Source organism: Rutilus rutilus (genome assembly GCF_951802725.1).
Source record: "Rutilus rutilus genome assembly, chromosome: 8".
In the NCBI taxonomy this organism is placed as follows: Eukaryota; Metazoa; Chordata; class Actinopteri; order Cypriniformes; family Leuciscidae; genus Rutilus; species Rutilus rutilus.
In genome coordinates, this window is record NC_140222.1 from 13,901,939 (window position 1) to 13,925,026 (window position 23,088).

At 37.8% G+C, this 23,088-nt stretch overlaps 2 protein-coding genes across 3 annotated transcripts; both read left to right on the forward strand.

The window, feature by feature from the left end:
• The first annotated feature begins 5,317 nt into the window (after positions 1 to 5,317).
• LOC311295296 (SLAM family member 5-like) lies at positions 5,318 to 11,203 on the forward strand. 2 transcript variants are annotated; one of them, XM_084416606.1, is made up of 6 exons: positions 5,318 to 5,513; positions 6,197 to 6,517; positions 8,752 to 9,045; positions 9,144 to 9,281; positions 9,405 to 9,466; positions 10,268 to 11,203. In XM_084416606.1, exons 1-6 carry the CDS (start codon positions 5,465 to 5,467, stop codon positions 10,307 to 10,309), a joined length of 906 nt encoding a protein of 301 aa, XP_084272732.1. In that variant the 5' UTR covers positions 5,318 to 5,464; the 3' UTR covers positions 10,310 to 11,203. The 2 variants fall into 2 exon arrangements, with proteins under 2 accessions (XP_084272732.1, XP_084272733.1); XM_084416607.1 differs by having other exon boundaries at positions 9,177 to 9,281.
• Positions 11,204 to 16,311: 5,108 nt separating this feature from the next.
• Positions 16,312 to 20,292, forward strand: LOC311295297 (SLAM family member 5-like). Its single transcript, XM_084416608.1, has 6 exons — positions 16,312 to 16,419; positions 16,830 to 17,150; positions 17,358 to 17,657; positions 17,759 to 17,893; positions 18,528 to 18,598; positions 19,144 to 20,292. The coding sequence occupies exons 1-6, from the start codon at positions 16,374 to 16,376 to the stop codon at positions 19,195 to 19,197; spliced, it is 927 nt and encodes a 308-aa protein (XP_084272734.1). The 5' UTR covers positions 16,312 to 16,373; the 3' UTR covers positions 19,198 to 20,292.
• Positions 20,293 to 23,088: the final 2,796 nt, after the last annotated feature.

Below are 23,088 nucleotides of genomic sequence, written 5' to 3' on the forward strand. Positions count from 1 at the left end.
GTCTGCGTGAACCAGAAGTTGCAAACGACTTTTCTCCAGTGTTGTGACGTATTTCCCAGTGAAACGGAATATTGAACAGAGGACAGGGTTTAACTCTAGCGCTCCTCCTTTCCATCTCTGCTCATAACAGACTAACGGTTTGAGGGGAGTGGTTAAGCGTTTCCCAAACCAAGCCGTCAAGTCTGCGTCATCAGGGAAGGTCCTCCAATGCCAATGATTTATTCCCATTCGGAAAATTTTTTTTTTATTACTAAGCAACCACTGAATTATTAAAATACTCATTTAAGTATTATCGGTTTAATCATTTATTTTAATAGTTCAAAAAATACATTCACTGTTCAAATGTCGATTTTTTAAGAATTGTTGAAAGTTGTCTTTGGAAACACTTTACAATAAGGTTCATTGATTTGCATTAGTTAACTACCTTAGTTAACATTAACTAATAATGAACAATACTTCTACAGCATTTATTAATCATAGTTAATATTAATTTCACCATTTACTAATACGTTATTAAAATGAAAGGTTGTATTAAATATCTCCAATCTCCGGGTCTGGCAGTACCACTTTTAGCATAGCTTAGCATAGATCATTGAATCGGACAGGACCATTAGCATCTCTCTCAAAAAAATGACCAAAGAGTTTCGATATTTTTCCTATTTTAAACTTGACTCTTCCGTAGTTACATCGTGTACTAAGACCGACGGAAAATGTAAAGTTGTGATTTTCTAGGCTGATATGGCTAGGAACTATACTCTCATTCCTGCATAATAATCTGCTCCCATACCATGAGTCCAGCAGGCGAAATGATATGACACAGCGCCTGAAAATAGGTCTAATAGGTTAGACAAACTTAGTCCCGGTCTCTCGTAAATCTCATAAATCTCTCGTCTCAGGGGGATATGAGGGTGGAAAGCATGGTACTTTCTACATGGTATTTTCTACTAATACAAAGCTTAATGCTATATCCTGAAGTATCCCTTTAATATTGTGTGTTGCTACCTGGATGATCAAAAGCTGCAAATGTTCACTGATGCTCTAGGCAAAAAAAAAAAAAAAAAAAAAAAAAAAAAAACCCACTATAAAGGGATATTAAAAATGTCCTGGCTCTTCCAAGCTTTAAAATGGCAGTGATCGGGCTGTATATTTTTTGAAGTCCATCAAAGTGCTAGGCTGGATGGCAGTCGTACTTAGCCCCGCCCACAACATTTTTAGGTTGGGAAGTTCGGTCTGGACTTGATCCGTTGTGGTGCTATTATGTCCGAACAAAAGCTGTTCGGACCAATCAAATTAACAGGGTGGGCTTTATACGATGATGGACAGATGATCAACAGTAACATAATCATCCATGTCACCAACGAGTGCTTGGGTTGAATTCGTTTACAACTAAGATGACTGCCGCTGGAGAATTGAGATTTCACGAGTTCACACTTACAAATAAGTCAGATAGGATAAATGCATATTTGGCGTGCTGTCCGAGGATAGGCTCCGGGCTCGGTATTCGGCCCTAAGCCAAAGTGGATGGATGCAAAACAGAAACAACCACTGCCATTTTAAACCTTGGAAGAGCCAGGACATTTTTTTTTAATATAACTCAGATTGTATTCGTCTCAAAGAAGAATGTCATATACACATAGGACGACTTGAGGGTGAGTAGATCATAGGCTAATTTTCATTTTTGGCTGAACTATCCCTTTAAAAGCCAGTGGGTGAAAACCTTTGAATAGGAGGATTGGAAATTGTTCTTATTTAATTTAAAGATCTTATTTTTTAGTACTGCCCAGCAGAAGTTACATAAAGTACTTACAGATTTTACAGAAGACAAAATAAGAACAATTTAACCCCCTACCCTGAAAAGTTTACTGTAAAATGTTGACCTATATGTAAACATCTGTTATTTAATAAAAGATTTGTTGCCGTGCTAAAATAAACACAACATGTAATCTATGATCTCTCATTTATTTATTTTTTAAATTATTTATATTTTTCAGATTCTGCAAGGTGTAACTTATGACTTCAGCTATTAAGAGAAACAAAGTGCTATATGCTGATAAAATATTATAGAGCTGAGCATGTATAAACAAAACAGGAGAGAGATCAGTTAACAGGTGTTACACCCCATTCTGTGACTTTAGGCGACAGTAACCAGATCCATAATCCCAACAATAACCTGAATCCCTCCATCTCTCCAACGTCTACATTCACACAAACACCGGAAGAAAGATTGTAACAAGCAAAGGTCTTACCATTGTCGAGTAAAAACAAGATCACTGCGAGCAAATTAAAGAGAAACTTCATTTTCCCAACTTTTTCCCTCAGAAAATGAATGCAGATTCTGATTCATTGGAGACGTAGTTCTTTCGCTGTGTATTCCATTGCTTATTCCTAACTATCAGGAAGGCAGACCTCAGGTGAAGAAGAAGAGGGAAAACCATGAACAGAGTCCTGATGGAAAAAAGATAGCGTCTCCTTTTGTCCCATGCGCATCTAGTGATAGATATTTAACTATACTCAATGTTTTAACTACACACTCTCACTTTGGGAAGCATCATTCTTATTTAATTTCACGATTCACTAGTTCTGCCCATTCAGCCTTGAAGGTTAATAGTAAACTAACCTGTTTAGGCTAGGCTACTATTAGTCTCCCTCCCCACCCCCACTGTTTAACTCCACACACAGAGAGAGAGAGAGAGAGAGAATACAAAACAAACGCCACCTGTCAACCAATGCAAATAGGGGAATAAAAGCTAGGCTTTGTGTTGCTTAAGATAGGCAGGATATTTCGGACCCTTTGGATACTTTTGCACTGAACTCCAAAAGATCTCCAAACCGATATTCTGATAAATAGGCTGCACAAATGAAAGAAGCATACATAATTGCAAGTGCAAACAGCAAATCTAGTGAAACGGGGGAAAAATATTCCGATCATCAGTCAAAACGAATTGTTGTCCAAACCGGTTGACCAGAAAAACTTAAAGGGTAACTAAACCCCTGGTCAGAGCCTGACTCCACCCACTGGCAATATTTGAAAAATGCTGGAAAAGTAGGCAGAGCCCAGTGGAGAGGGGGCGTGCATCTGAAACGTATCTCTCTGCAGGCAAGGGCGTGGTTAGCTAGTACTCTCTGACGTCAGAGGGTACCACAACTTCCAATAGGAAAATTCAACTGCAGTAGCCACCGTTCAACCTGAAGAGGGCAGCACTCAGACGTTTTTACACCATATTTTGTAAAATTAAAACACTTTAAACACAAATGTCAAAAAAATTACTTGAATAAATGAACAGCACTAATAAAGCCCCATTCTTACAGATCATTAACTAAAAAAAGTTGGTTTAGGGTTTAGTTACCCTTTAAGGATAGTAATTCATAATAAAGATGAAACATTACTTAAATCAGCAGTACAGGCTTAATTCAGTACCTTTACCTTCCTACAGTATTTCTTGTAGGGGAAGATATTTTTTCATGTAAAAAATACATTACTTGGGTTTATCTTCCACAAAAGTGTAAACATTGAGCCTCCCCAGCACCATCTGTGCTGCGCTTCACACAGATCTGTCGGCCGATAGCATGATTTTGTGGTGTGTGTGCTTTAACAGGCAGAGCCAGACAGTGTCAGCCTCTGTGGTTACAGACGTGCAAGACAAAATTAGCTGCATTTAGAGCTTCAAAGATTAAACAGGTCATAAACATGTTAAAGCAAATGCAGCATTATGATGAAATGTGCAATAAATGGATGCTTCAGTATCAAACCGCATCATCCTGTTCATAGTGTTTTGACGTGTACAGTGTAGATAGACTCAAATAGTTGTGGTGCCTATGCAATGTTTGAGTTGGAGGTGCAGTGTGTTAAGTCAACTAAACTGAAACTGAGTTATTAGATAAATCTGCTACACCTTGTAAATGAGTCCTGTTGTCCTATACTGTACCTGCTCGATCACTGGTAGATGCCAACTGAAGCAGGAAAGAGGAAGAACAGAAGGAGAGAGAGGTACTTCAGTGAACAGCGATATTTCAACTTGTTTATGAATACTGTTGTTTAAAGCCAGAGACACACCAACACACAAAGCTGAGTGTGTCGTTGCCTCTTGTCGGCTGCGTCTCGGCTAGAAAGCTGTGTTTGAACACACCAAAAGAACTAAAGGCCCTGATATACTCACAACGAAACTCTTTCGAAATACGTGACCAGAGATATACTGTAATCGTACATCTGATGCAACCCACACTGCTGAGAATGATGGTTAGATGAATATGCAAATATGTGCTGCGCGCTTCTCTCTAGATAACATAAACATACATACAACAAAACTGAGAAAACAGCTACCATTTTAATAAAGCAGAATAAAAGCACCTGATTATCATAGCTTTCATGTAGCTTAAACAGCAGAGTGTTAGTGCTTGCAACACCAAGGTCATATGGGTTCAATTCCCAGGGAAAGCAAGAATTGATAAGAATGTAAATGTGTACCTTAAAATGCAATGGAAGTCGCTTTGGATAAAAGCGTCTGCCAAATGCCAAATAAATGTAAACGTATAGCAACGTGGATATGTTTGCACAAGCGCTGCAATTCACCACCCCGGTAAAGTCACGTCACGTTTTTTTATTTAGCACTTAAAAACGAACTCCAAACGAAGATAGTTTTGGCCTGATTTTGTTCGAAATGACCTGATTTCGTTTGAAGTATATCGGGGCCTTAAAGGCAAATATACTTGTGTATAAATGTCTATATCAGCAGGTAACAATAGTCTATATTCACCACTCAGAAAGGTAACCTGACACTAGGTCTGCAGATATACAAACCTTAAACAAAGCAGTACCTGCTAATCATTTTGACTATCAATCATGCAGATTTTTTTAGCCGACTGACTGTGCTACTAGTCCAATAACAATCTGATTATTATGGTCCATGTGAATACAGCTACTGTCTCTCTCTCTTTCACTCACTGCTTACAGCTCACAGCCAAAAAAAGGTCTGGTGTATTATTTAGCGTTTTGTTTAGCTGTCAATATGTGTATACTGTAGCAAAGCTACGTGATTGTTAAGAGTCTAGTTTAAGAGTCTCTGACACTGATTTGACTGTTTTTGATGGATTCAGCACTTTGGCCAACCAAGGTTGATTTTAATTTGGTCAACCATGATCAACCAAGGTTGATAATAAAACTTGATTTAATTTTTTTTTTTTTTTTGTGACTAAAAAGCTATTTTGTGAAAGCATTAACTGTGAGATTCTTTGTGAAGGCAGTAACCGTGAGATTCATTAAGCAGGACAGGAAGAAGCTCTTTCACCTAGAAAATAAACACACGTGCACTGAATACCCACACTTCATCTCGGAAGAAAACCCACCACAGCAGGTTTCAGTTTAACTTAGAAGATGAGCTGCTAGAGTCACAATGTGATGTAGCAGACATTAACTAGACTTTAACTAGACTTTTTTATCAGACTTTTCACTGAACAATTGAAGAAAATGATTCACATGTTTGTTTTGTTCTGTTTGTGCTGGTGGCCTCTGACTGGTGAGTTATTTATTTATTTATTTTTTTGCTTAATATCAGTAACATTCTTCACAGATGTTAATTAAAAGTCATGGGAAATATTGTAAATGGCTGTGATGAATGTAGCTTCATCCAGTGGAGACTTCTCCATTATGGCACTTTCAAATCTCAGGCCAGGCCCAGCTTGCATGACTTGGGATGGGGCCCGGAATTCGCAATGTTTAAATTACCTGATATTTGCAGGTTTTCCCTGATAGTGTATCAATGCATCAGTGATGCTTTGACTAGAGCCTCAAGCTAAATTTTGAGCCAGTTGCTTCGTGTGAGAGTCAGTGGCCGTTCTGAGAAGCGATCAGACACGAGGTGATCGGAAAGCCTTAGAAAACTGTTTAAAAAAGAGACATGAATGTAGTGCGGAAGCAAACCGTAAAGAACGATGAAAAGGGCGAAGCATGAGAGGGAGAGTTGTGAAGACACACGCCACAAGGCAGGCTAAAGAAATGTGCCTTTTATATATATAATTAAAGATATTTTTAATATATTTAAGATATTGTATGCTATCAAAAATTAAGCATCCTACGAATGCTTGAGCATCATATGAAGCTCATAGCTTCATACAATTATTGTGATCTAGATAGCAGATGTTTAAAACTCAAGTTCATATATCAGAAGTATCAATCTGTGTAAATCTGTTTGTTCTCCAGGTGTGTTTGGTGATTCAGTGTCAGTGATGGAGGGAGATTCTGTTACTCTACACACTGATGTTACTGAAATACGTGAAGACGATGATATACTGTGGAAATTTGGAGCTGAAAAATCTCTAATAGCTAAAATGAATAAAAAGAAGCAAATCTTCTCCACATATGATGATGTTCCTGATGGGAGATTCAGAGACAGACTGAAGCTGGACGATCAAACTGGATCTCTGACCATCACAAACACCAGAACTGAACATGCTGGAGTTTATAGACTAGATATAAGTGGAGCGAAAAAATCATCAAAAACATTCAATGTTTCTGTCTATGGTGAGTAGAGACGTAATTTTGTCCAAACATTCATATTCTTGTTTTATTAAATAAATATTCAGCATGAATTAAATTCAATCAACAGCATTTATGGCACGGATTATAAAAAAAATTAAAATACAAAAAAATTCCTAAATTTTTTTTAAAGCAAAACTCAAGGTTACGTCAATGGGATTTTTGGAGGACTTAAAAAAGGCCCTTCCATTAATTCTTGTGTTAAGCGTTGTGCATCAGGTCTCTTATGAGGCTGCTGAGAGCGACGAGCCGGTCCCCAATCTTAGCGAGGGGGAGCGTGACTCGCCACACTCTGATTCTGCGCCTCATGTCTCTGAGCAGGACTGGGTTTGGGCCGGGTGGTCGACAGCCCCTCCCCTTGAGTGGGGCGAGAAAGGAACTGGAAAAACGCTTACTCATGTCTCTTCACCTCTCATAATCTGATGGCAACTGTGTTAACCGATTCGTCAAACATCCCAGAAGGTGAAAGAGGGGCATTGAGCAGAAGCGTCCTTTCTCAGTCTTTGATGCCGATAGGTTCAACCACAGATGTCTCACTGTGGCGACCAGACCACCATTAAACGGTCGCTTTAGTTGCATGGAGAGACAAATCTGTGGCTCAGAGAATGACTCTTCGTCGATCGAACCACCCGCTCTCAAATCCTTCAACAGGTCAGCCTGGTACAACTGTAACTGTGCAGTGCAGCACCAGCCTGACCTGCCACCTGACCCGTCTTTCCCCACCAGTGTAGAGGTTGTTCAGCACGGCTTAAGTGGGGAGGTGGTTTCTTTGATGATACTGCAGACTCTACTACCTGAGGCATCATCGTATAACCGCGTGCATTCACACCCACGCTAACCGAATATGTCGACGTCGAAGGCACAAAGACACGCGATGTGTAAGGTTTCCCCCAATAGTGAGTTAACTCACTATGTAGGTCCTCAAAGAAGGGAGAAGCTGCTGAGCTGGATGTCTAGCGAGGAGCCACAACTCCATCCCTCCACCCCATTGGACGTCCACTCTGCAGTGAGTACCATGTGAAAGAAGGGGAGAGCCCGAAGTTTTTGGTTTGTTTACATGTATTTGGTCCATGTTGCGTTGATATTTCAGTCGAACCGAACCAGGGTTTGTTTGGAAGCTGATCGAGACCCATCTTTTCGATGGCCTCGGTCCGCTTGTTTGGTGGCACCAGGATTCAGATGGCAGCGTTCACACTTATTTAAATGAACAGCACTAACAGAGCAATCGCACCAGGTTTCTTTTAAATCCAACCAAACACAACCTAATGGTAGTCTGGACACTGCATGAGTCACAACCTCAAGTCATTCCTTTCGCACTTTATCACATGAGAAACAAGAGATTTCTCCAGTGTCCTCCCTCTGAGCCGATGAGGTGCCAGGGCATGCTTTGGAGTCCGGCAAAGGGACATCCCGATCTGGAGAGAGAGAGCGGGCAAAAGGGACAGACCCGTCTATTCGCCTCTCGCCCAGAATGACACACAATCGCATTGTGGGTGCTAGCACTTGGAAATAAGCAAATCGAGCACGAAGCACTTTAACTGTAAACGACAACGTTTCACAACGCAACCTTGCTCAAACGCAAGGGCAGCATGCTCTTCTCCCAAAGAAACTAATTTATTTAAAACTGGTGTGTGTCGTATTCAGGCATTAGCCGTTAACACGGAAGCACACACCGTTTACCTTGAGTGACGCTCATTTTTTGTCTTCATGCTGTAGATGCAAATAAATTTCTGCACACTGCAAGCTGGAAACTAACTCCTGTCAAGAGAGTGACAGAATGAGTGTAACAAACACACACACTCACAGGACAGTCTATGAAGACAAACAAACCTGAAAGCCGCACATGTTTCACATCTATTTGTAGCCTCTGATGAGCAACGCATTCCAATGGCGTCACCGTCAGAGGTTCAAGCTCAAGGCTGATTTCATTGGTGTGTTTGAACACACTCTTCATAGCCGGTCACACAAAGTGTTCCCATAGCGCTACAATCAGCACAGCATAGAGATAAGTTTTTGAAAGGGAACCGCTCCGTTGTTTTGATGTGTTGCTCGCTTAAAATTGTAAAAATGGCGCAATCATGTCCCACGGTTTGGATGGAACCATGGCGATCTCACATTTGAATATCACTGCCCTAAACACTCACTCAAAACATTGAGCTGGAAATAAGACTCTATTGTAGATTTATCAATACTCCTCTTTATTCTCTCATGTTTTCCAGCTCGTCTGCCTGTTCCTGTCATCATCCGTAACTCTTCACAATGTTCCTCGTCATCTTCATCAAATTGTTCATTGGTGTGTTCATCAGTGTTGAAAGTGTGTGATGCGACTCTCTCCTGGTACAAAGGAATCAGTGTATTGTCCAGCATCAGTGTGTGTGATCTCAGCATCAGTCTCTCTCTACCTCTGGAGGTGGAATATCAGGATAACAACACCTACAGCTGTGTGCTGAACAATCCCATCAGCAACCAGACCACACATCTGGACATCAACACACTCTGTCACACATGTGCAGGTACCACAGCACCGATGATATATGTGTGTGTTTACTGACCTGATCTCTGGCTTCTGTTGTAGATCTGATTCAAGTCACTTACATTAATCTCTCTTTAGACATTACAACACAGTCTCCTTCTCCTCCTCCAGTCTCAGTGTCTCTGATAGTGTTGATCTCTGCTGCTGCTGCTGGATCTCTGATGATTGTAGTTGCAGTCGTGATCTGCTGCATCTACAGGAAACATAAAAAATTAGGTCAGGAGATCAAACACTTAATGCAAATGCTAAAATATTTAACTTTTATAAGGCAACAATTTCAATATTAGATTGGAAAATGTGTTGTTTTAACATGCATGCATTATGTTATTGTTAATGCAGTTCAGACCCGGGAGAAAAACATGAATGATTCTGCATTGTGTAAACCAACAAGACGAAAAAAGGTAAGATCATTCTGTGTTGCAAGAAGTTGTTCCAGTCAGTTAATCTGTTAGTTATTTTTTGTGTTCCATTATGCATCACGGTCAGTGAACAGATGTGGATGGTCAACCGTGTTAATTATTACTTTCAGTAATTTTCCTCCATAACAATTATTATATTCAATGATTTAAAAAAAAAAGTCTTAATTTACTCACCGTACTGTTATGAGTTTCTTTTTGGCAATATGACAGCTTTAGTCACGATTAACTTTCATTGCATATTTTATTCCATACAAAGTGTACTTTACTCCGTTTGCAGTGCGTATATGCGGTGCGTTTTGCTGTGCTTGTGTTGTTGCAGGAGCAGCACGTGCTCTTTCACATATGCTGCGTTTGCAGCGCGCAACCGATTCGCGGCTGTACCACAAACATTTATTCACTATTTTTATTTGAAATCCAAAAGTTTTTTATCAGCAACTTTTATAAAAAAAAAAAAAAAAAAGTTGTCACCATTGCGATTCTCTTTGTACAGACGTAGGCCTATTTAAACACAATTTCAACAACACATTTAAAGCAGCTTCTTTATATTAAGTTTATCTCCAAACTTATGCAAATGATGGGCGATACCCAAAGGTTAGGTCACCTTGGCTACAATCAATTAAAATGTTCAAAACTTAAAAACTGCCCAGTCAAACAAATAATTTTACAGAAACTTTATAGGGTCTTGTGAAGCCTACATAAAATTGTATTATAATAATAATAATAATAAATAAATAAAAGTATTTAAACTGTTGCTCTTGATTGACTGTCTATTGTTCCTTGCAGAAATCAAAGGAGCACGTGTATGGAAATTTCACCTCACAATAGTGATCAAATTCAACATCTCTGCCAGGATGTTTTTCTTCGGACTCTGTTTTGCTTGCTTCACTCTCATAAGCACTAATGTTATGTCTGAAATTGTGTTGTTGTGTATTAGTTTAATTTAGTGGTGAACAAAAAGCACAGCATTCAGAAACTTAACTAAATGTTCTATTTTTAGCTTAACACACATAGAAACTTTATTACATTTTGATCTCAAGATTCGCTGTTCTGAACCACTTGGTCTACTCATATGGAATACATATAGTTTACAGTATCACAGATAATAACACACATGTTCTGGATATTCAAATTCAGCACAAGCACATCATCGCTCTCTGGTGTCCAATTCATAAAATCACTTCTCTCTTATAATAGTGCTACTTTTACCCGAGAGAGTGCGGCTGAGTGCGCTATAAATAAATGTTTCTGTTCTCACAGAGGAAGATCTGAAAATATGAACTAGTGATGGGAGCTTTCGAAACACGCTTCATGAAACTTCGAAACCTTTGTGAATCATTTGTTTCGTATAATCGGGATGCCAGTCTGTCACCTTTTTTTTTCTTTTTTTTTTTTTTTTCTGCCAAAGTCACATGATTTCAGTCAACGGGATTCCGTGAAGTCATAACTGTTCGGAAATTTCAGTGGTTGTCTACATGATTTTTACCTGATCACGGATCGATTTTATACATTTCTATACATTTAATTACACATATGTATAATAAAAAGAAAGAGTTGTAGTTAAAAGTCTCATTGCTCTGATTAACCAATCTCTCCATAAAACAAACAAAACAAGTTTAATAAAATAACACATATTATAAAGACTCTTTTTATTGAATGCTACTATATAATTTGTTAATTGCCTTTAATAGATTACACCTTCAATAAAACGTTTACAATGGGGTTGTAAAAGGTGTTTTTATGGATGTTTGGACTGAGATTGTGTTGCATTTCCACAGTTCTGACCAGCAGGGGTCGCCAGCGTGTGGAGATTCGAGCGATTCGAAACAGTGAATCATTATTTCGAAGCAATGGTTCAATTGATTCAAAGTTTCGAAAAGCTTCGTTTCTCCCAACACTATAACGAACTAAGACATCTAACTGATTTCTGCGCTGCCTCATGATGCCTAATAACTAACTCAATTAAACACAGATTGCTTTGGTTTATTAGGATACAAATAGGCTACATATTTCCACAGAGTTGCTGCAGTGATAGTAGGCCTAAATCACCCCAGAAGAACAGCAACACATTCCAGCTATAGGACCAGAAGACAGACCTGAAGCTGTAATGATAAATACATACAATTATTGTTATTACAGATTGACTGTCTTTGACTCATATTAACTGTCATCACTTTCATTCTCGATATTGAGTGGCGCCATCTGGTGGGTTTTGAATTACAGCAGCTAAAACAGCATTACAGCACAATGCAACAGGTTACTTTAAGACCAAGAGTCATGTGACATATGTGAAGGTGATAGAGATGATCTCAGTTATGTTTTAATACTGAGTCAGAGCTCACGGTATTCATTTATTGGGTCGATTTAACTAAATATTAAACTGTATTTTAACATCCTCAAAGGGAAATGCTGTGAATTACTAAATTATAGCCTACTCACTATGACAGAAACACTGAAGCACTTAAAAAAAAACTGTGAAATAGTTTGTTTTCTACATAAAGATTGTGAGTAAAGAAATATGTCTGGAATCATAATGTAACATACAAACAAATAAAAAGACCATTAGTGATTCACACATTCACTCATCAGACAAACTTAAATTAATCTAATGGATGATCTTGTGAAATGTAATGAACGTCATATAAACCACATCCCGATTCACACCCCCATACAATCAGATGTTCAATAAACCACAATAACAGTTTTTTTCAACAAACTGTAAGAAATTAAAATGGCTGACAGTCGAAAACAGGGTGAGACAGTTGAAACTGAGAGTAACACAAAACATTTTGTATAGGAATGAGCCAAGGTTTTTTAAAGATTATTTTAGGAACTCTCATAGCTACTCAACTAGGCAGTGCCACAGACATAGTTCCTTGTAGATTTAAGAGCTGTTCTGGGCAAAACACCTTTATGTACATGGCAGCAATGGAATGGAATAAACTCCCAGTTGAGATTAAGTTAAGACAGTCAGATCGCTGTTTTAATAGAGCATGTGGTGAATGGTTGCTAAATGATAATTAGATTTTTTTTTTTTTTTTTTTTTATGTGATCTTAAGGAATATTTATTATTGCAGTGTATGTATTTGTGTTTATTTTATTTTGTATTTGGATGTGGTTGAATGTACAAGGTACCTTTAGTCATCTGTAGCTTGCCTGGCCATCTTTATCAGACTACAACTATAAGTTTGTAACTTTCTTGTGTTTATCCTCGACAGTTCTGATAAATGTATAATGTCACTGTGATGGCTTCTTGTTATGCATTTATTTTTGATACTGTCTAATAAATCAAATCAAATAAATAAAAAAACAGCAGGCTCCAGCTGTGTGTGTTCTGTTGCGTTCAGGACTATTATGTTGAAGTTACTCAAGGACTTTTAGTTTGAAATTTCGCTCTTCCTGTGTTTTCTTCCTGTTAATCTGTTCCTTTCTTACCCATTTCACTCACTGGTGTCTTGTTTATTCTGTGTGTAAATATAGTTTTAGTCATGTAGTTTTTCTGCGCACCTGTGTCACAGGGTGTTTCTTTTCTTTTTTTTACCAATTTGATAAATACCACTTTGAAAATGGATTTACGCTTCAACTTTCTCCCTCCAACCAAGCTCTGGCAGACTGTTTTTAGCGATTCAGACTGAAAGAAAGAAACACATTCTAAACTTTTGAACCGTTAAATATGATCATTGTGTTACTGCTACTGTTTCTCTCCCTCTGTGTCAAACAGTTGCTCATCTTGTAGATTTTCTCCAGTAGATTAAAGTGTCTAAAATCTGATAATAGAAACAGGACAGGAAGAAGCTCTTCACCTACAAGCTAAACACTCATGCAATGAAAACACACTCTCACCTGCAAGATGTTTGTCCACCAACAGACAAAACCACACTTCTGTAGAAAACCGACCGCAGCAGTTTCAGTCTGACTCAGAAAATGAACTTCAGTGAAACTGGCACTGTGAAGTGGCAGACAATTTTATCTATGTACTTGTATGTAAAATTTTGGAAAAACATATACATTTTAAAATCACTAGTTAGGCTTTCTGGCATTTCCAAAAAAGTTGCAAATAAAGTCAAGAATCTGTGATTTGTTAATTCTCCAGTCAGATGATTTTAGTCAAATTTTATTTCTTAACAGCATACAATTAAATAATAAATGAAGAGTAAAATGAAATCATCCATAAACAGGATTACAATTTTAATAAAGAAACAGTTTAAAATGAACAGTTAAAATGACTTTCCAGTCCCTCTTTCCTCTGATATTGAGCAGGCACTGAAGACACAAACATATACTGTATGTTCTCACACTCTGAGGTGTTAGCCCGTACACTGCAAGATGTTCAGCTAACATTCGCTCACCACTTTATTGAGACATTCGAGCATTTGTGGTCAGCCTATCGGAAACTTACTGTCTTTTGCCCTTCTCTAAAGAGCTAGTGTAAAAGCTCACCCTAAGTCAATCAGCTATACATTTGAGGCATACAGATTAATAAAAGAAAAGTATGAAACATACATTTCAAATGATAATAATGGTAAACACATCAAAATGGTAGTAATGATTTCTTAAAATATATTTGATTAAATGATAAAACAAAAGCAAATGATAAAACACAAGCAATAAATATATATATTTCTTTTTTTTCTGATTCATCAACCTTCATTTTAACTGACAAAAGTACAAAGAAAAGATTTCCAGTGCTTTCATTGACCAACTTAATATTTATTTTGTAAATATGAAAAAAAAAAAATATTTTGATGGCTGCAACAAACTCTTTTCTCAGTGTTTACCACTGTCACATCACCTTTCCTTGAGTAACAGAGATTCAAGTTGCATTTCTTGATGCATTAGCAGATCAGGGGTCAAAGTTCACACACATTCAATGTGGCAATATTAGAGATTTCTCTGAATCTTTTCACAGTATTATGTATGGTAGATGGTGAAACACCTGAATACTTTGTAATCCTGCATTGAGAAATGTGATTTTTGAATTGTTAGAGAATTCTCTCATGATATTTGGCATAGAGTGGTGAACCATGATACCCTGGTAATCCAGAGTTCTCGCGAGAGCACAAGTTGAATTTGCTCAGCGAGTTACTCTGGTGTCGAGTAATGATGCTCATTAAATATGCCCCTCGATCTGAGCTGCACCAATCACATCGGGTTATCTGATATAGGCGGGCCAGAGGCGAGCTAAACAGAAGACGACAGCGCTGTGACGTGGAAGTCATTAGTAAACATTGCATGATGGCTATGGATGAACACCAGTTTGAAACGGCTTTGGCCGCCACAATGAACGAGTTAGACATGGCTTTTTTATCTAAAACAGGAACAGAAGACGCCGCTCGAATCGTTCCTTTGCAAGAAGGATGTTTTTGCTGTTTTGCTGACCGGATACGGCAAGAGTCTACCGCTAGCTAAGCGTATGGGGTTTATTGTTGTGATTGGTCGTAGTGTTATCCAATTGCGTGCAGTGAGATTTTCAAATGCATGCTTGGTGCCGCCCCTCGAGCTGGGCGATATTCATTAGTTGACGCCAGACCATTAATCTTTCAGATTTAGGTCAGGATTTCCAGGCTAGAACCATGATCCATCTTTTGCGGATGCTTCTTTTTATACCCAAATACGATACCCTCACCTATTACCAGTTCACATACTTATTGTGGGCTGTTTCAAAACCATTTAACTTTTGTTTGGAAGAGGTGTTAGTGAGGCCAGCAGGGGCGCTCACCCTGTGGTCTGTGTGGGTTCTAACGCCCCAGTGTAGTGATGGGGATTGGGGACACTATACTTTCAAAGAGCACCATCCTTCGGATGAGACATTAAACCGAGGTCCTGACTCTCTGTGGTCATTAAAAATCCCAGGATGTCTTTTGAAAGAATAGGGGTTTAACCCCAGCACCCTGGCCAAAGTGGCCCGGTGGCCTCTGTCCATCATGGCCTCCTAATCATCCCCATACATATATATATTTACTGATTGGCTTCATCACTGTCTCCTCTCCACCAATAAGCTGGTGTGTTTTCGTGTGCAATATGGCTGCCGTCACATCATCCAGGTGGAGCTGCACATTGGTGGTTGGGGAGATTCCCCCCTTCCATGTAAAGCACTTTGAGTACCCAGAAAAGCACTATATAAATGTAACAAATTATTATTATATTATTATGTTCTATAATCTTTTCTCTTTCATTTTGCATCTGTCCTAACTTTATTTGAAGTGTGTGCAGCCATCAAAATCCAAATTTATGTTTACAAAATACACGTACGTTTGTCAATGAAAACATTGGACTTCTTTTCTTTGTACGAATTTCTTTGTACTTAATCGACTCTTTGTCAGTTAAACGTGAAGTAAAAATGCCCCAACTTTTCTGGAAATGCGGTTGTACCATGAAATGTAGTTCATCCACAATTCACACAATATTCTTTCACTTGTATCCATTTGTGCTACCCCAGTTAAAGGGTGGTGTGGCGCAATGGATAAGACACATGCCTTTGGTGTGAGAGACCTGGGTTCGAATCCACTGTGAGACACCAATGTGTCCCTGAGCAAGACACTTAACCCCTAGTTGCTCCAGAGACGTGCGACCTCTGACATATATAGCAATTGTAAGTCGCTTTGGATAAAAGCGTCAGCTAAATGAATAAATGTAAATGTAAAGCTTTTGTGCCTTTTTTTCTGAGAGTATCTTACGAAAAGCAAGTTCAATGACAAGAATAAGGAATATTTCACCCATTAAGAACAGTTAAAGTCTTAATATCAGCAAGATGAACTAGTATATTGTGCAAATGCAGGGTTGTGAAACTAGGAGGGTCACACTGTCTCGTGGGAGGATTCACAGAATACATAACACTTCTGCTGTATGTTTAGCAGGAAGTTTCATTAGATCAGACTCAAAACTATAGAACATGTTTCACATGTTTGTTTTCTGTCCATGCTGGTGGAATCTGATCGGTGAGTTATAAAAACATTTATTTCAGAGTAAAACTTTCAAATGTGATTATTTTCATCTGCAGTTATGTATCGATGAATCATGACTATTGTGAAATCTACTAACTTTGAATTCAGTCTCAGGTAATCCGTAAGCGCTTCTGCAATGTTTTCTCTGTTTGCTTGATCTATCTGTCTCTCTGTTACAGTAGCATTTGGCAGTTTACAGTAGCAGTTTATGAATACATTTTACACATTTTATATTTCTTTATTTGAATCAAAGGAATGTCCATATTGCCGTGATATACAGCTATAAGATATACATTTAATTTAGTTCTTATTGGTGCAATAGTTAAGTGATCCAATCAGTGCTAAGTATATTTGAATATAACCATCAGAATCTTTAATCTGTGTAAAATCTGTTTGTTCATCAGGTGTGTTTGGTGAATCAGTGTCAGTGATGGAGGGAGATTCTGTCACTCTAAACTCTGATCTTACTGAAATACGTAAAGATGATGATATACTGTGGACATTTGGAGCTGAAAAATCTCTAATAGCTAAAATGAATAAAAAGAAGCAAATCTTCTCCACATATGATGATGTTCCTGATGGGAGATTCAGAAGCAGACTGAAGCTGGACAATCAAACTGGATCTCTGACCATCACAAACACCACAACTGAACATGCTGGAGTTTATAAACTAGATATAAGTGGAGTGAAAAAATCATCAAAATCATTCAATGTTTCTGTCTATGGTGAGACGTCATTTATCTAAACATGTAAATATTCTATTTACATATTCATACATACATAGACTAAATAATTGTATAGTTTGAGCTGAAAGACACATTTAGTGACTGTTAACGCACTAAACACTCACTCCACACAAACTACAATTCAAAACACCTAAAATAGACTGATTGTTGTGTTCACATTTCTGTCTATTCTCTCATGTTTTCCAGCTCGTCTGCCTGTTCCTGTCATCAGAAAAGACTGTTCATCATCATCATCATCATCATCATCATCATCATCATGTTCATTGGTGTGTTCATCAGTGTTGATTGTGAGTGATGCGACTCTCTCCTGGTACGCAGGAATCAGTGTATTGTCCAGCATCAGTGTGTGTGATCTCAGCATCAGTCTCTCTCTACCTCTGGAGGTGGAATATCAGGATAAAAACACCTACAGCTGTGTGCTGAACAATCCCATCAGCAACCAGACCACACATCTGGACATCAACACACTCTGTCACACATGTGCAGGTACCACAGCACTGATGATATATGTGTGTGTTTACTGACCTGATCTCCGTCTTCTGTTGTAGATCACACTGATGCGTTCACTTCTTTCTTTATCATTACAGAACGGGACGGTCAGTCTTCTCCTCCTCCAGTGTCAGTGTCTCTGATAGTGTTGATCTCTGCTGGATCTCTGATGATTGTTGCTGCAGTTGTGATCTTCTGGATCTGCAGGAAATGTAGAACAATTGACACAGAAGGCAAGTATTACTGCTTTTAAATAAGTAATATAACAAATACTATTTTGAAAATATGCTCTAAACCAGTCAACTGATTTGATCATTTAATTAAAAGTATTCTCGTAATTTTTTACTTGAACTTTATACAAAACCAAACTAATATGTGTAGTTATTCTCTGTAGATTACACTCATATCATAATGCATGTCTATTTCTATATAAACGTCGCTCATCTCACTCGAACAAAAACAGATTTCTCAAACTGCATCAACACAGCGTTAAAAAAATTAAAAAAGCTTTCTCAATTTTACATGCTGGTGCTCAAATTAAAATCTAAATGAATGATGACTTTTGTTGTGCTTGTTGAGCCTAAAAGCTGATTAAACACAAAGAATGTAAAATACTTTACTTTTGTCAAACATCCCATTTGGTTTGATTTATGTGTAAAGAATTTTTTTTTAAGGAACTTTTTGTTTGTGGAAAAAGTTATAGGCCTAATGATAAATTCAATTTGTTAATGCCGTTTTTAAAAACTGCAGTGTTAAACATTTATTTATTTAAGTTTGAAAGCCCTAATAATAACATAAATATTGTGAAGAACCATCTTTTTAAGATTGAATTTTGCGATTTTAATGCATTGATTATTGTTCAAACAGTTGCGACAGTTGAAGATGAGTCCATCACTTATGCTGAGACGACATTCGACAACAGAAGCGCACAGAAATTGGTGAGACCAATAAAATTGAGTATTTGTATAATTTCAGCAGAGAGTCAGATGTAGATCACTGCGTGTGTTTGATTTTGTCTTTAATGAAGCCCATTTCCACCACATAAGAAAAAAATGTATGGTCTGGTAATTCATAATTATGACAAAAAGCCGAAATTATGACATACTAAATAAAAATTATGATATGAAAAATAAAAATTATGATTTAAAAAGGTCAAAAATATCACATACAAAGTTGAAATTGTGGCCTTTTTTGTCGAAATTGCAGTATGACATACTAATTTTGACTTGGTATATCATAATTTTACATTTTTAATGTCGTGATATCGACTTTCTATGTCACAATTTTGACTTGTGTCTTAACTATGATTTACCCGAGCATTTTTTTCTTATGTGGTGGAAATGGGCTTCCATATTATAATGATCTAAATCTCAAACACAACAGCACCATCAGATGTTTATAAAAGTCTTGTTACTTTGAAAAACGTATTATAAACGTATTATTATTATTATTATTATATCTTGTCTTATGCATTTTTTCACAGAAAGTTGAAGAAGAGGAATGTGTGGATTATGCACCAATCGCAATGAGAAGTTGATCAGACTTCAGTCTTTTTCTGAGAACAAGACCCAGATTGTGATCATTTCACTAGGAAGCTCCTGCAACAGCCTCAGACTCTAAGGGCCCTATTTTAATGATCTAAGCGCATGGGCTAAAGCGCCGGCGCGAGCGCACTTATGGCGTCCGAATTCACTTTTGCTAGTTTAACGAGGGGAAAAATGGTCGGCACTCCCGGCGCATGGTCTAAAAGGGTTGTCCCTATTCTCTCAATGAGTAATGGGTGTGTTTTGAGTGTACCGTGCAATAAACCAATTTGAGTCTCATCTCCCATTCCCTTTAAAAGCCAGTTGCGCTCGCAATTTGCGTGTGAAAGACTGAACGCTTGTCCAGAGAAGAAAGGGATCGGCTCGTGCGCAAGGTTAAAGCGCAAGCAGACCATCTAAGGGGAAAAAAGTTTACGCACGTTGTGGACCCGCCTATAGGCGCACATTACAAAAGCGCTCTTTAAAAAAAAAAAAATCTATTTCAGTTGCCTCAAAATAGTAACGCGCCAACAGACCAGACCAGAACGTCCATGGGCACGTTCTGCGCAAATGGCGCAAATGCATTTGCTATTTAAACAACGTGGCGCAGGACGTGTAAATGATAACTGCATCGGGCTGAAACTAGCAAAACACACTTGCGTCGCGCCTGGAGTCGCATTGCGTCGGGTGTATGATGGGGCCCTCAGTCAATGGTTGAGTTTCAGGATTTGGGATGTTTCATCAGGAAATCACAGCAGACGTGCAATAGGATCATCCAGAAGGGCTTTAAAGAATGACTAACAATGGATTAATTAAAAGATTTCAAAAAAAACTTCAAAGGTGAAGGGTCATTTTGTGTTACTGCTCCTATGGACCTCACTACCCCTCACTCTCCATAACATTTAGTGTACTTTCAAGACCCAGCTAAAAACATAACATCTGTTTGATATGTATTTTAAATAATGTGGCTGCATGTGGCCTTATGTGTGTGCATTATATGCATATTTGTAATCTACTAAGCAACCTTAAGAAATGTAAAGGCGCTATATAAATTAAACTTAACCTTGAAAAGCATGGACTTTAAATAAATTATGTTATTATAAGTATCCAATAGTGTGTTTTAATTTTTTACTCTTCCAGTGCAAAATGTAGATGAAACTAAAGGAACGGACACCTTGCTGGGACCTCAATTATGTATGTCTGTACAGAAATGTGGTCTGATCTGCTGGGTGAACAGGTTGTGCACGAGCACATTTCTGCTGCTGGACGTTTGTGTTTGATGTCAGCTTGTGATCGTCTCTCTCTGAGGTGTGAAAAGTGTGCATGTGAATAACATGCGGTTGAAGGTTTTTTTTTTCCATTCCTGCGTACATGAAACCATTTGACTTCTGCTCAACAGAGAAACCACTTTGCAACACACCAGTGATACTGATCCCATCCATGCTGATGTTTGACAAAAAGGTCTCAAATCAAACAGAGATATTGAAATATGAAAATATATACCTTGTGTGCATATGAATCATGATCTTATATACTCATGCAGTGACCGTGCAGTTCAGCAGTGCCAGTTTCAGTAGTTTTTTTTCAGCTGTGACACTTCCTTCTAAGAAGAACTATTCTTGATACCTTTGTTTCGTATAAAGGTCATCCTGTTTTTTGTTGTTTTTTCTGCCATTGTTTTGGTAATTACAGTGCTATGCATAAGTTTAGACACCCATGCTAAAGTTGACTAAAAAGAGGAATAAAAAATCATCTTTTGGAAATTGAACTTAATGCCTTAATTTAAAAAACATTGGAAAAATCCAACCTTTAAGGACACCAATTTTCTTTGTGAATGAATAATGTATCGTAAATAAATAAATGTCCTTCCTTAAAATACAGGGTGCATAAGTTTGGACACCCCTATGTTAAATTCCCATAGAGGCAGGCAGATTTTTAGTTTTAAGTATTTTTAAGTATTTTTTTTTTTTTTTAGGATACTATGCATCCTGATAAAGTTCCCTTGGCCTTTGGAATTAAAATAGCCCCACATCATCACATAGCCTTCACCATACCTAGAGATTGGCATGGTTTTTATTTCAGTTAGCCTAATAGCTAGTTTGATTTGCATTGAGAGATGATCTTAAAGTACCCCATGCCAATATCTAGGTATGGTGAAGGCTATGTGATGATGTGGGGCTATTTTAATTCCAAAGGCAAAGGGAAATTTATCAGGATGCATAGTATCCTAAACAAAAAATCAAAAAAATACTTAAAAGTAAAAATCTGCCTGCCTCTATGGGAATTTAACATAGGGGTGTACTAACTTATGCACCCTGTATTTTAAGGAAGAACATTTATTTATTTACGATACATTATTCATTCACAAAGAAAATTGGTGTCCTTAAAGGTTGGATTTTTCCTAATTTTTTAAATTAAGGCATTAAGGTCAATTTCCAAAATATGATTTTTTATTCCTCTTTTTATTCAACTTTAGCATGGGTGTCTAAACTTATGCATAGCACTGTATCTTAAGAATAAATGCAAGGTATGATTTACAATTTATGTTTGATGTTTGTTAATAATGAACTTTTTTTTTTTTTTTCTCATCAGTTTTTAGAAGAAACTAACTAACACTGCTAACAGACTTTTTTTTAGAACCATACATTTTTTATTTTATTTTTTCACAGGTAAACAAATAAGGTCCAAACTTAGATAAAAAAGTATTGTTCGATGCAATATGACACTGGTGGGTGTGGCCACATGTCAAAGCAGAATTCGCTCAAGGTGAAATATAGAATAACCCTTTGAGATTCAGATGTTCATTTCTAACTTGAACACTAAATGTAAACTGTACACACTATAACACTGCAAAGAATAAAATGTTTAAAAATTTGTGGGGTTTTTTTTGTAAGGTGTTTAAATATTACTGGCTGAATGTGTTTGATAAAGTGGGATTCAGGTAAAGAGGGCGACCTTTAACCTTAAATTCATTAAATAAATGGGCATTTACGGGTCATTCAGATTATTTTTGTATGTGTTGTACTCACATTTTAATGTTGTAGAGATCTTTTTCATCACACAAAATATTCTATCAACTGTTTTGAATTTTACACATGAATTGAGTGATATAATGAATTTCACTCATATGTTGGGTTTAAATGTAGAAATAGTTCAATCTAACAGCCTCTGTATAGAGTGCCATCTAGTGTTCAAAATAAGACTTTACATCTGGAACAATAATACTAGGGTTCTTTCTGCGTTTGTTTATCAGTCAAACGAGCCGACCTCGAGTCTCTGGGATCTTCTGTCTCTATATAGCTCAGGTCCCTCCTTTAATGCAAGTCTGGGGGATTTTTTTCCCCACCTATGATCCAGTAAGTGAAAATGGTGAGAAGTACACACAATGGATGATAAATAATATATAGCAAGCATACTACAAGCCATATGCATACAGCATGATTTAGATAGCAGAACCAGGAATCAGCTCCACCAAAAAAAAAAAAAAAAAAAAAAAAAAGAAAGAAGCTTTTAAAGTGACAGTTATAATACAAGCTGCTGCTCTCAGACTGGCAACTGTCAGAAAGTGGACATCGACTGAGGCCATACAGCAACCAAAATCTGTTGGGGGTATTTTGTAGGACAGGTGCAGCAGGGAAAAGGGTTTTTTGGACTCAGGACAAGCCGACCCATATGGTACAAGGCAACATCAGCCCAGAGAAGAAAGCTGGTAGTAGCCGAGGTCCGGCAGCAAGAGGAGGCAGAGATGCACAAAGGCATTCTCACAGCCCAAACAGGGACAGAGGACTAACTGGGAAAACCTGGAGAAACATAAGCTCACCTGGAAGGATCTTTGGTAGATGGAAGGGAACAGACTGAGCTTCATCATCACAGCCACGATGTTCTTCCCACACCCAAGAACATAA

Bases quoted from the DNA above. Each gene is read 5' to 3' on its own strand.
- LOC311295296 (XM_084416606.1), top strand. From the start codon at position 5,465: ATGATTCACATGTTTGTTTTGTTCTGTTTGTGCTGGTGGCCTCTGACT. The intron at 9,046-9,143 runs GTACCACAGCAC...ATCTCTCTTTAG, and splicing joins ACTCTGTCACACATGTGCAG to ACATTACAACACAGTCTCCT. The intron at 9,282-9,404 runs GTCAGGAGATCA...TTGTTAATGCAG, and splicing joins CAGGAAACATAAAAAATTAG to TTCAGACCCGGGAGAAAAAC.
- LOC311295297 (XM_084416608.1), top strand. From the start codon at position 16,374: ATGTTTCACATGTTTGTTTTCTGTCCATGCTGGTGGAATCTGATCG. The intron at 17,151-17,357 runs GTGAGACGTCAT...CATGTTTTCCAG, and splicing joins ATTCAATGTTTCTGTCTATG to CTCGTCTGCCTGTTCCTGTC. The intron at 18,599-19,143 runs GTGAGACCAATA...ATTTTTTCACAG, and splicing joins ACAGAAGCGCACAGAAATTG to AAAGTTGAAGAAGAGGAATG.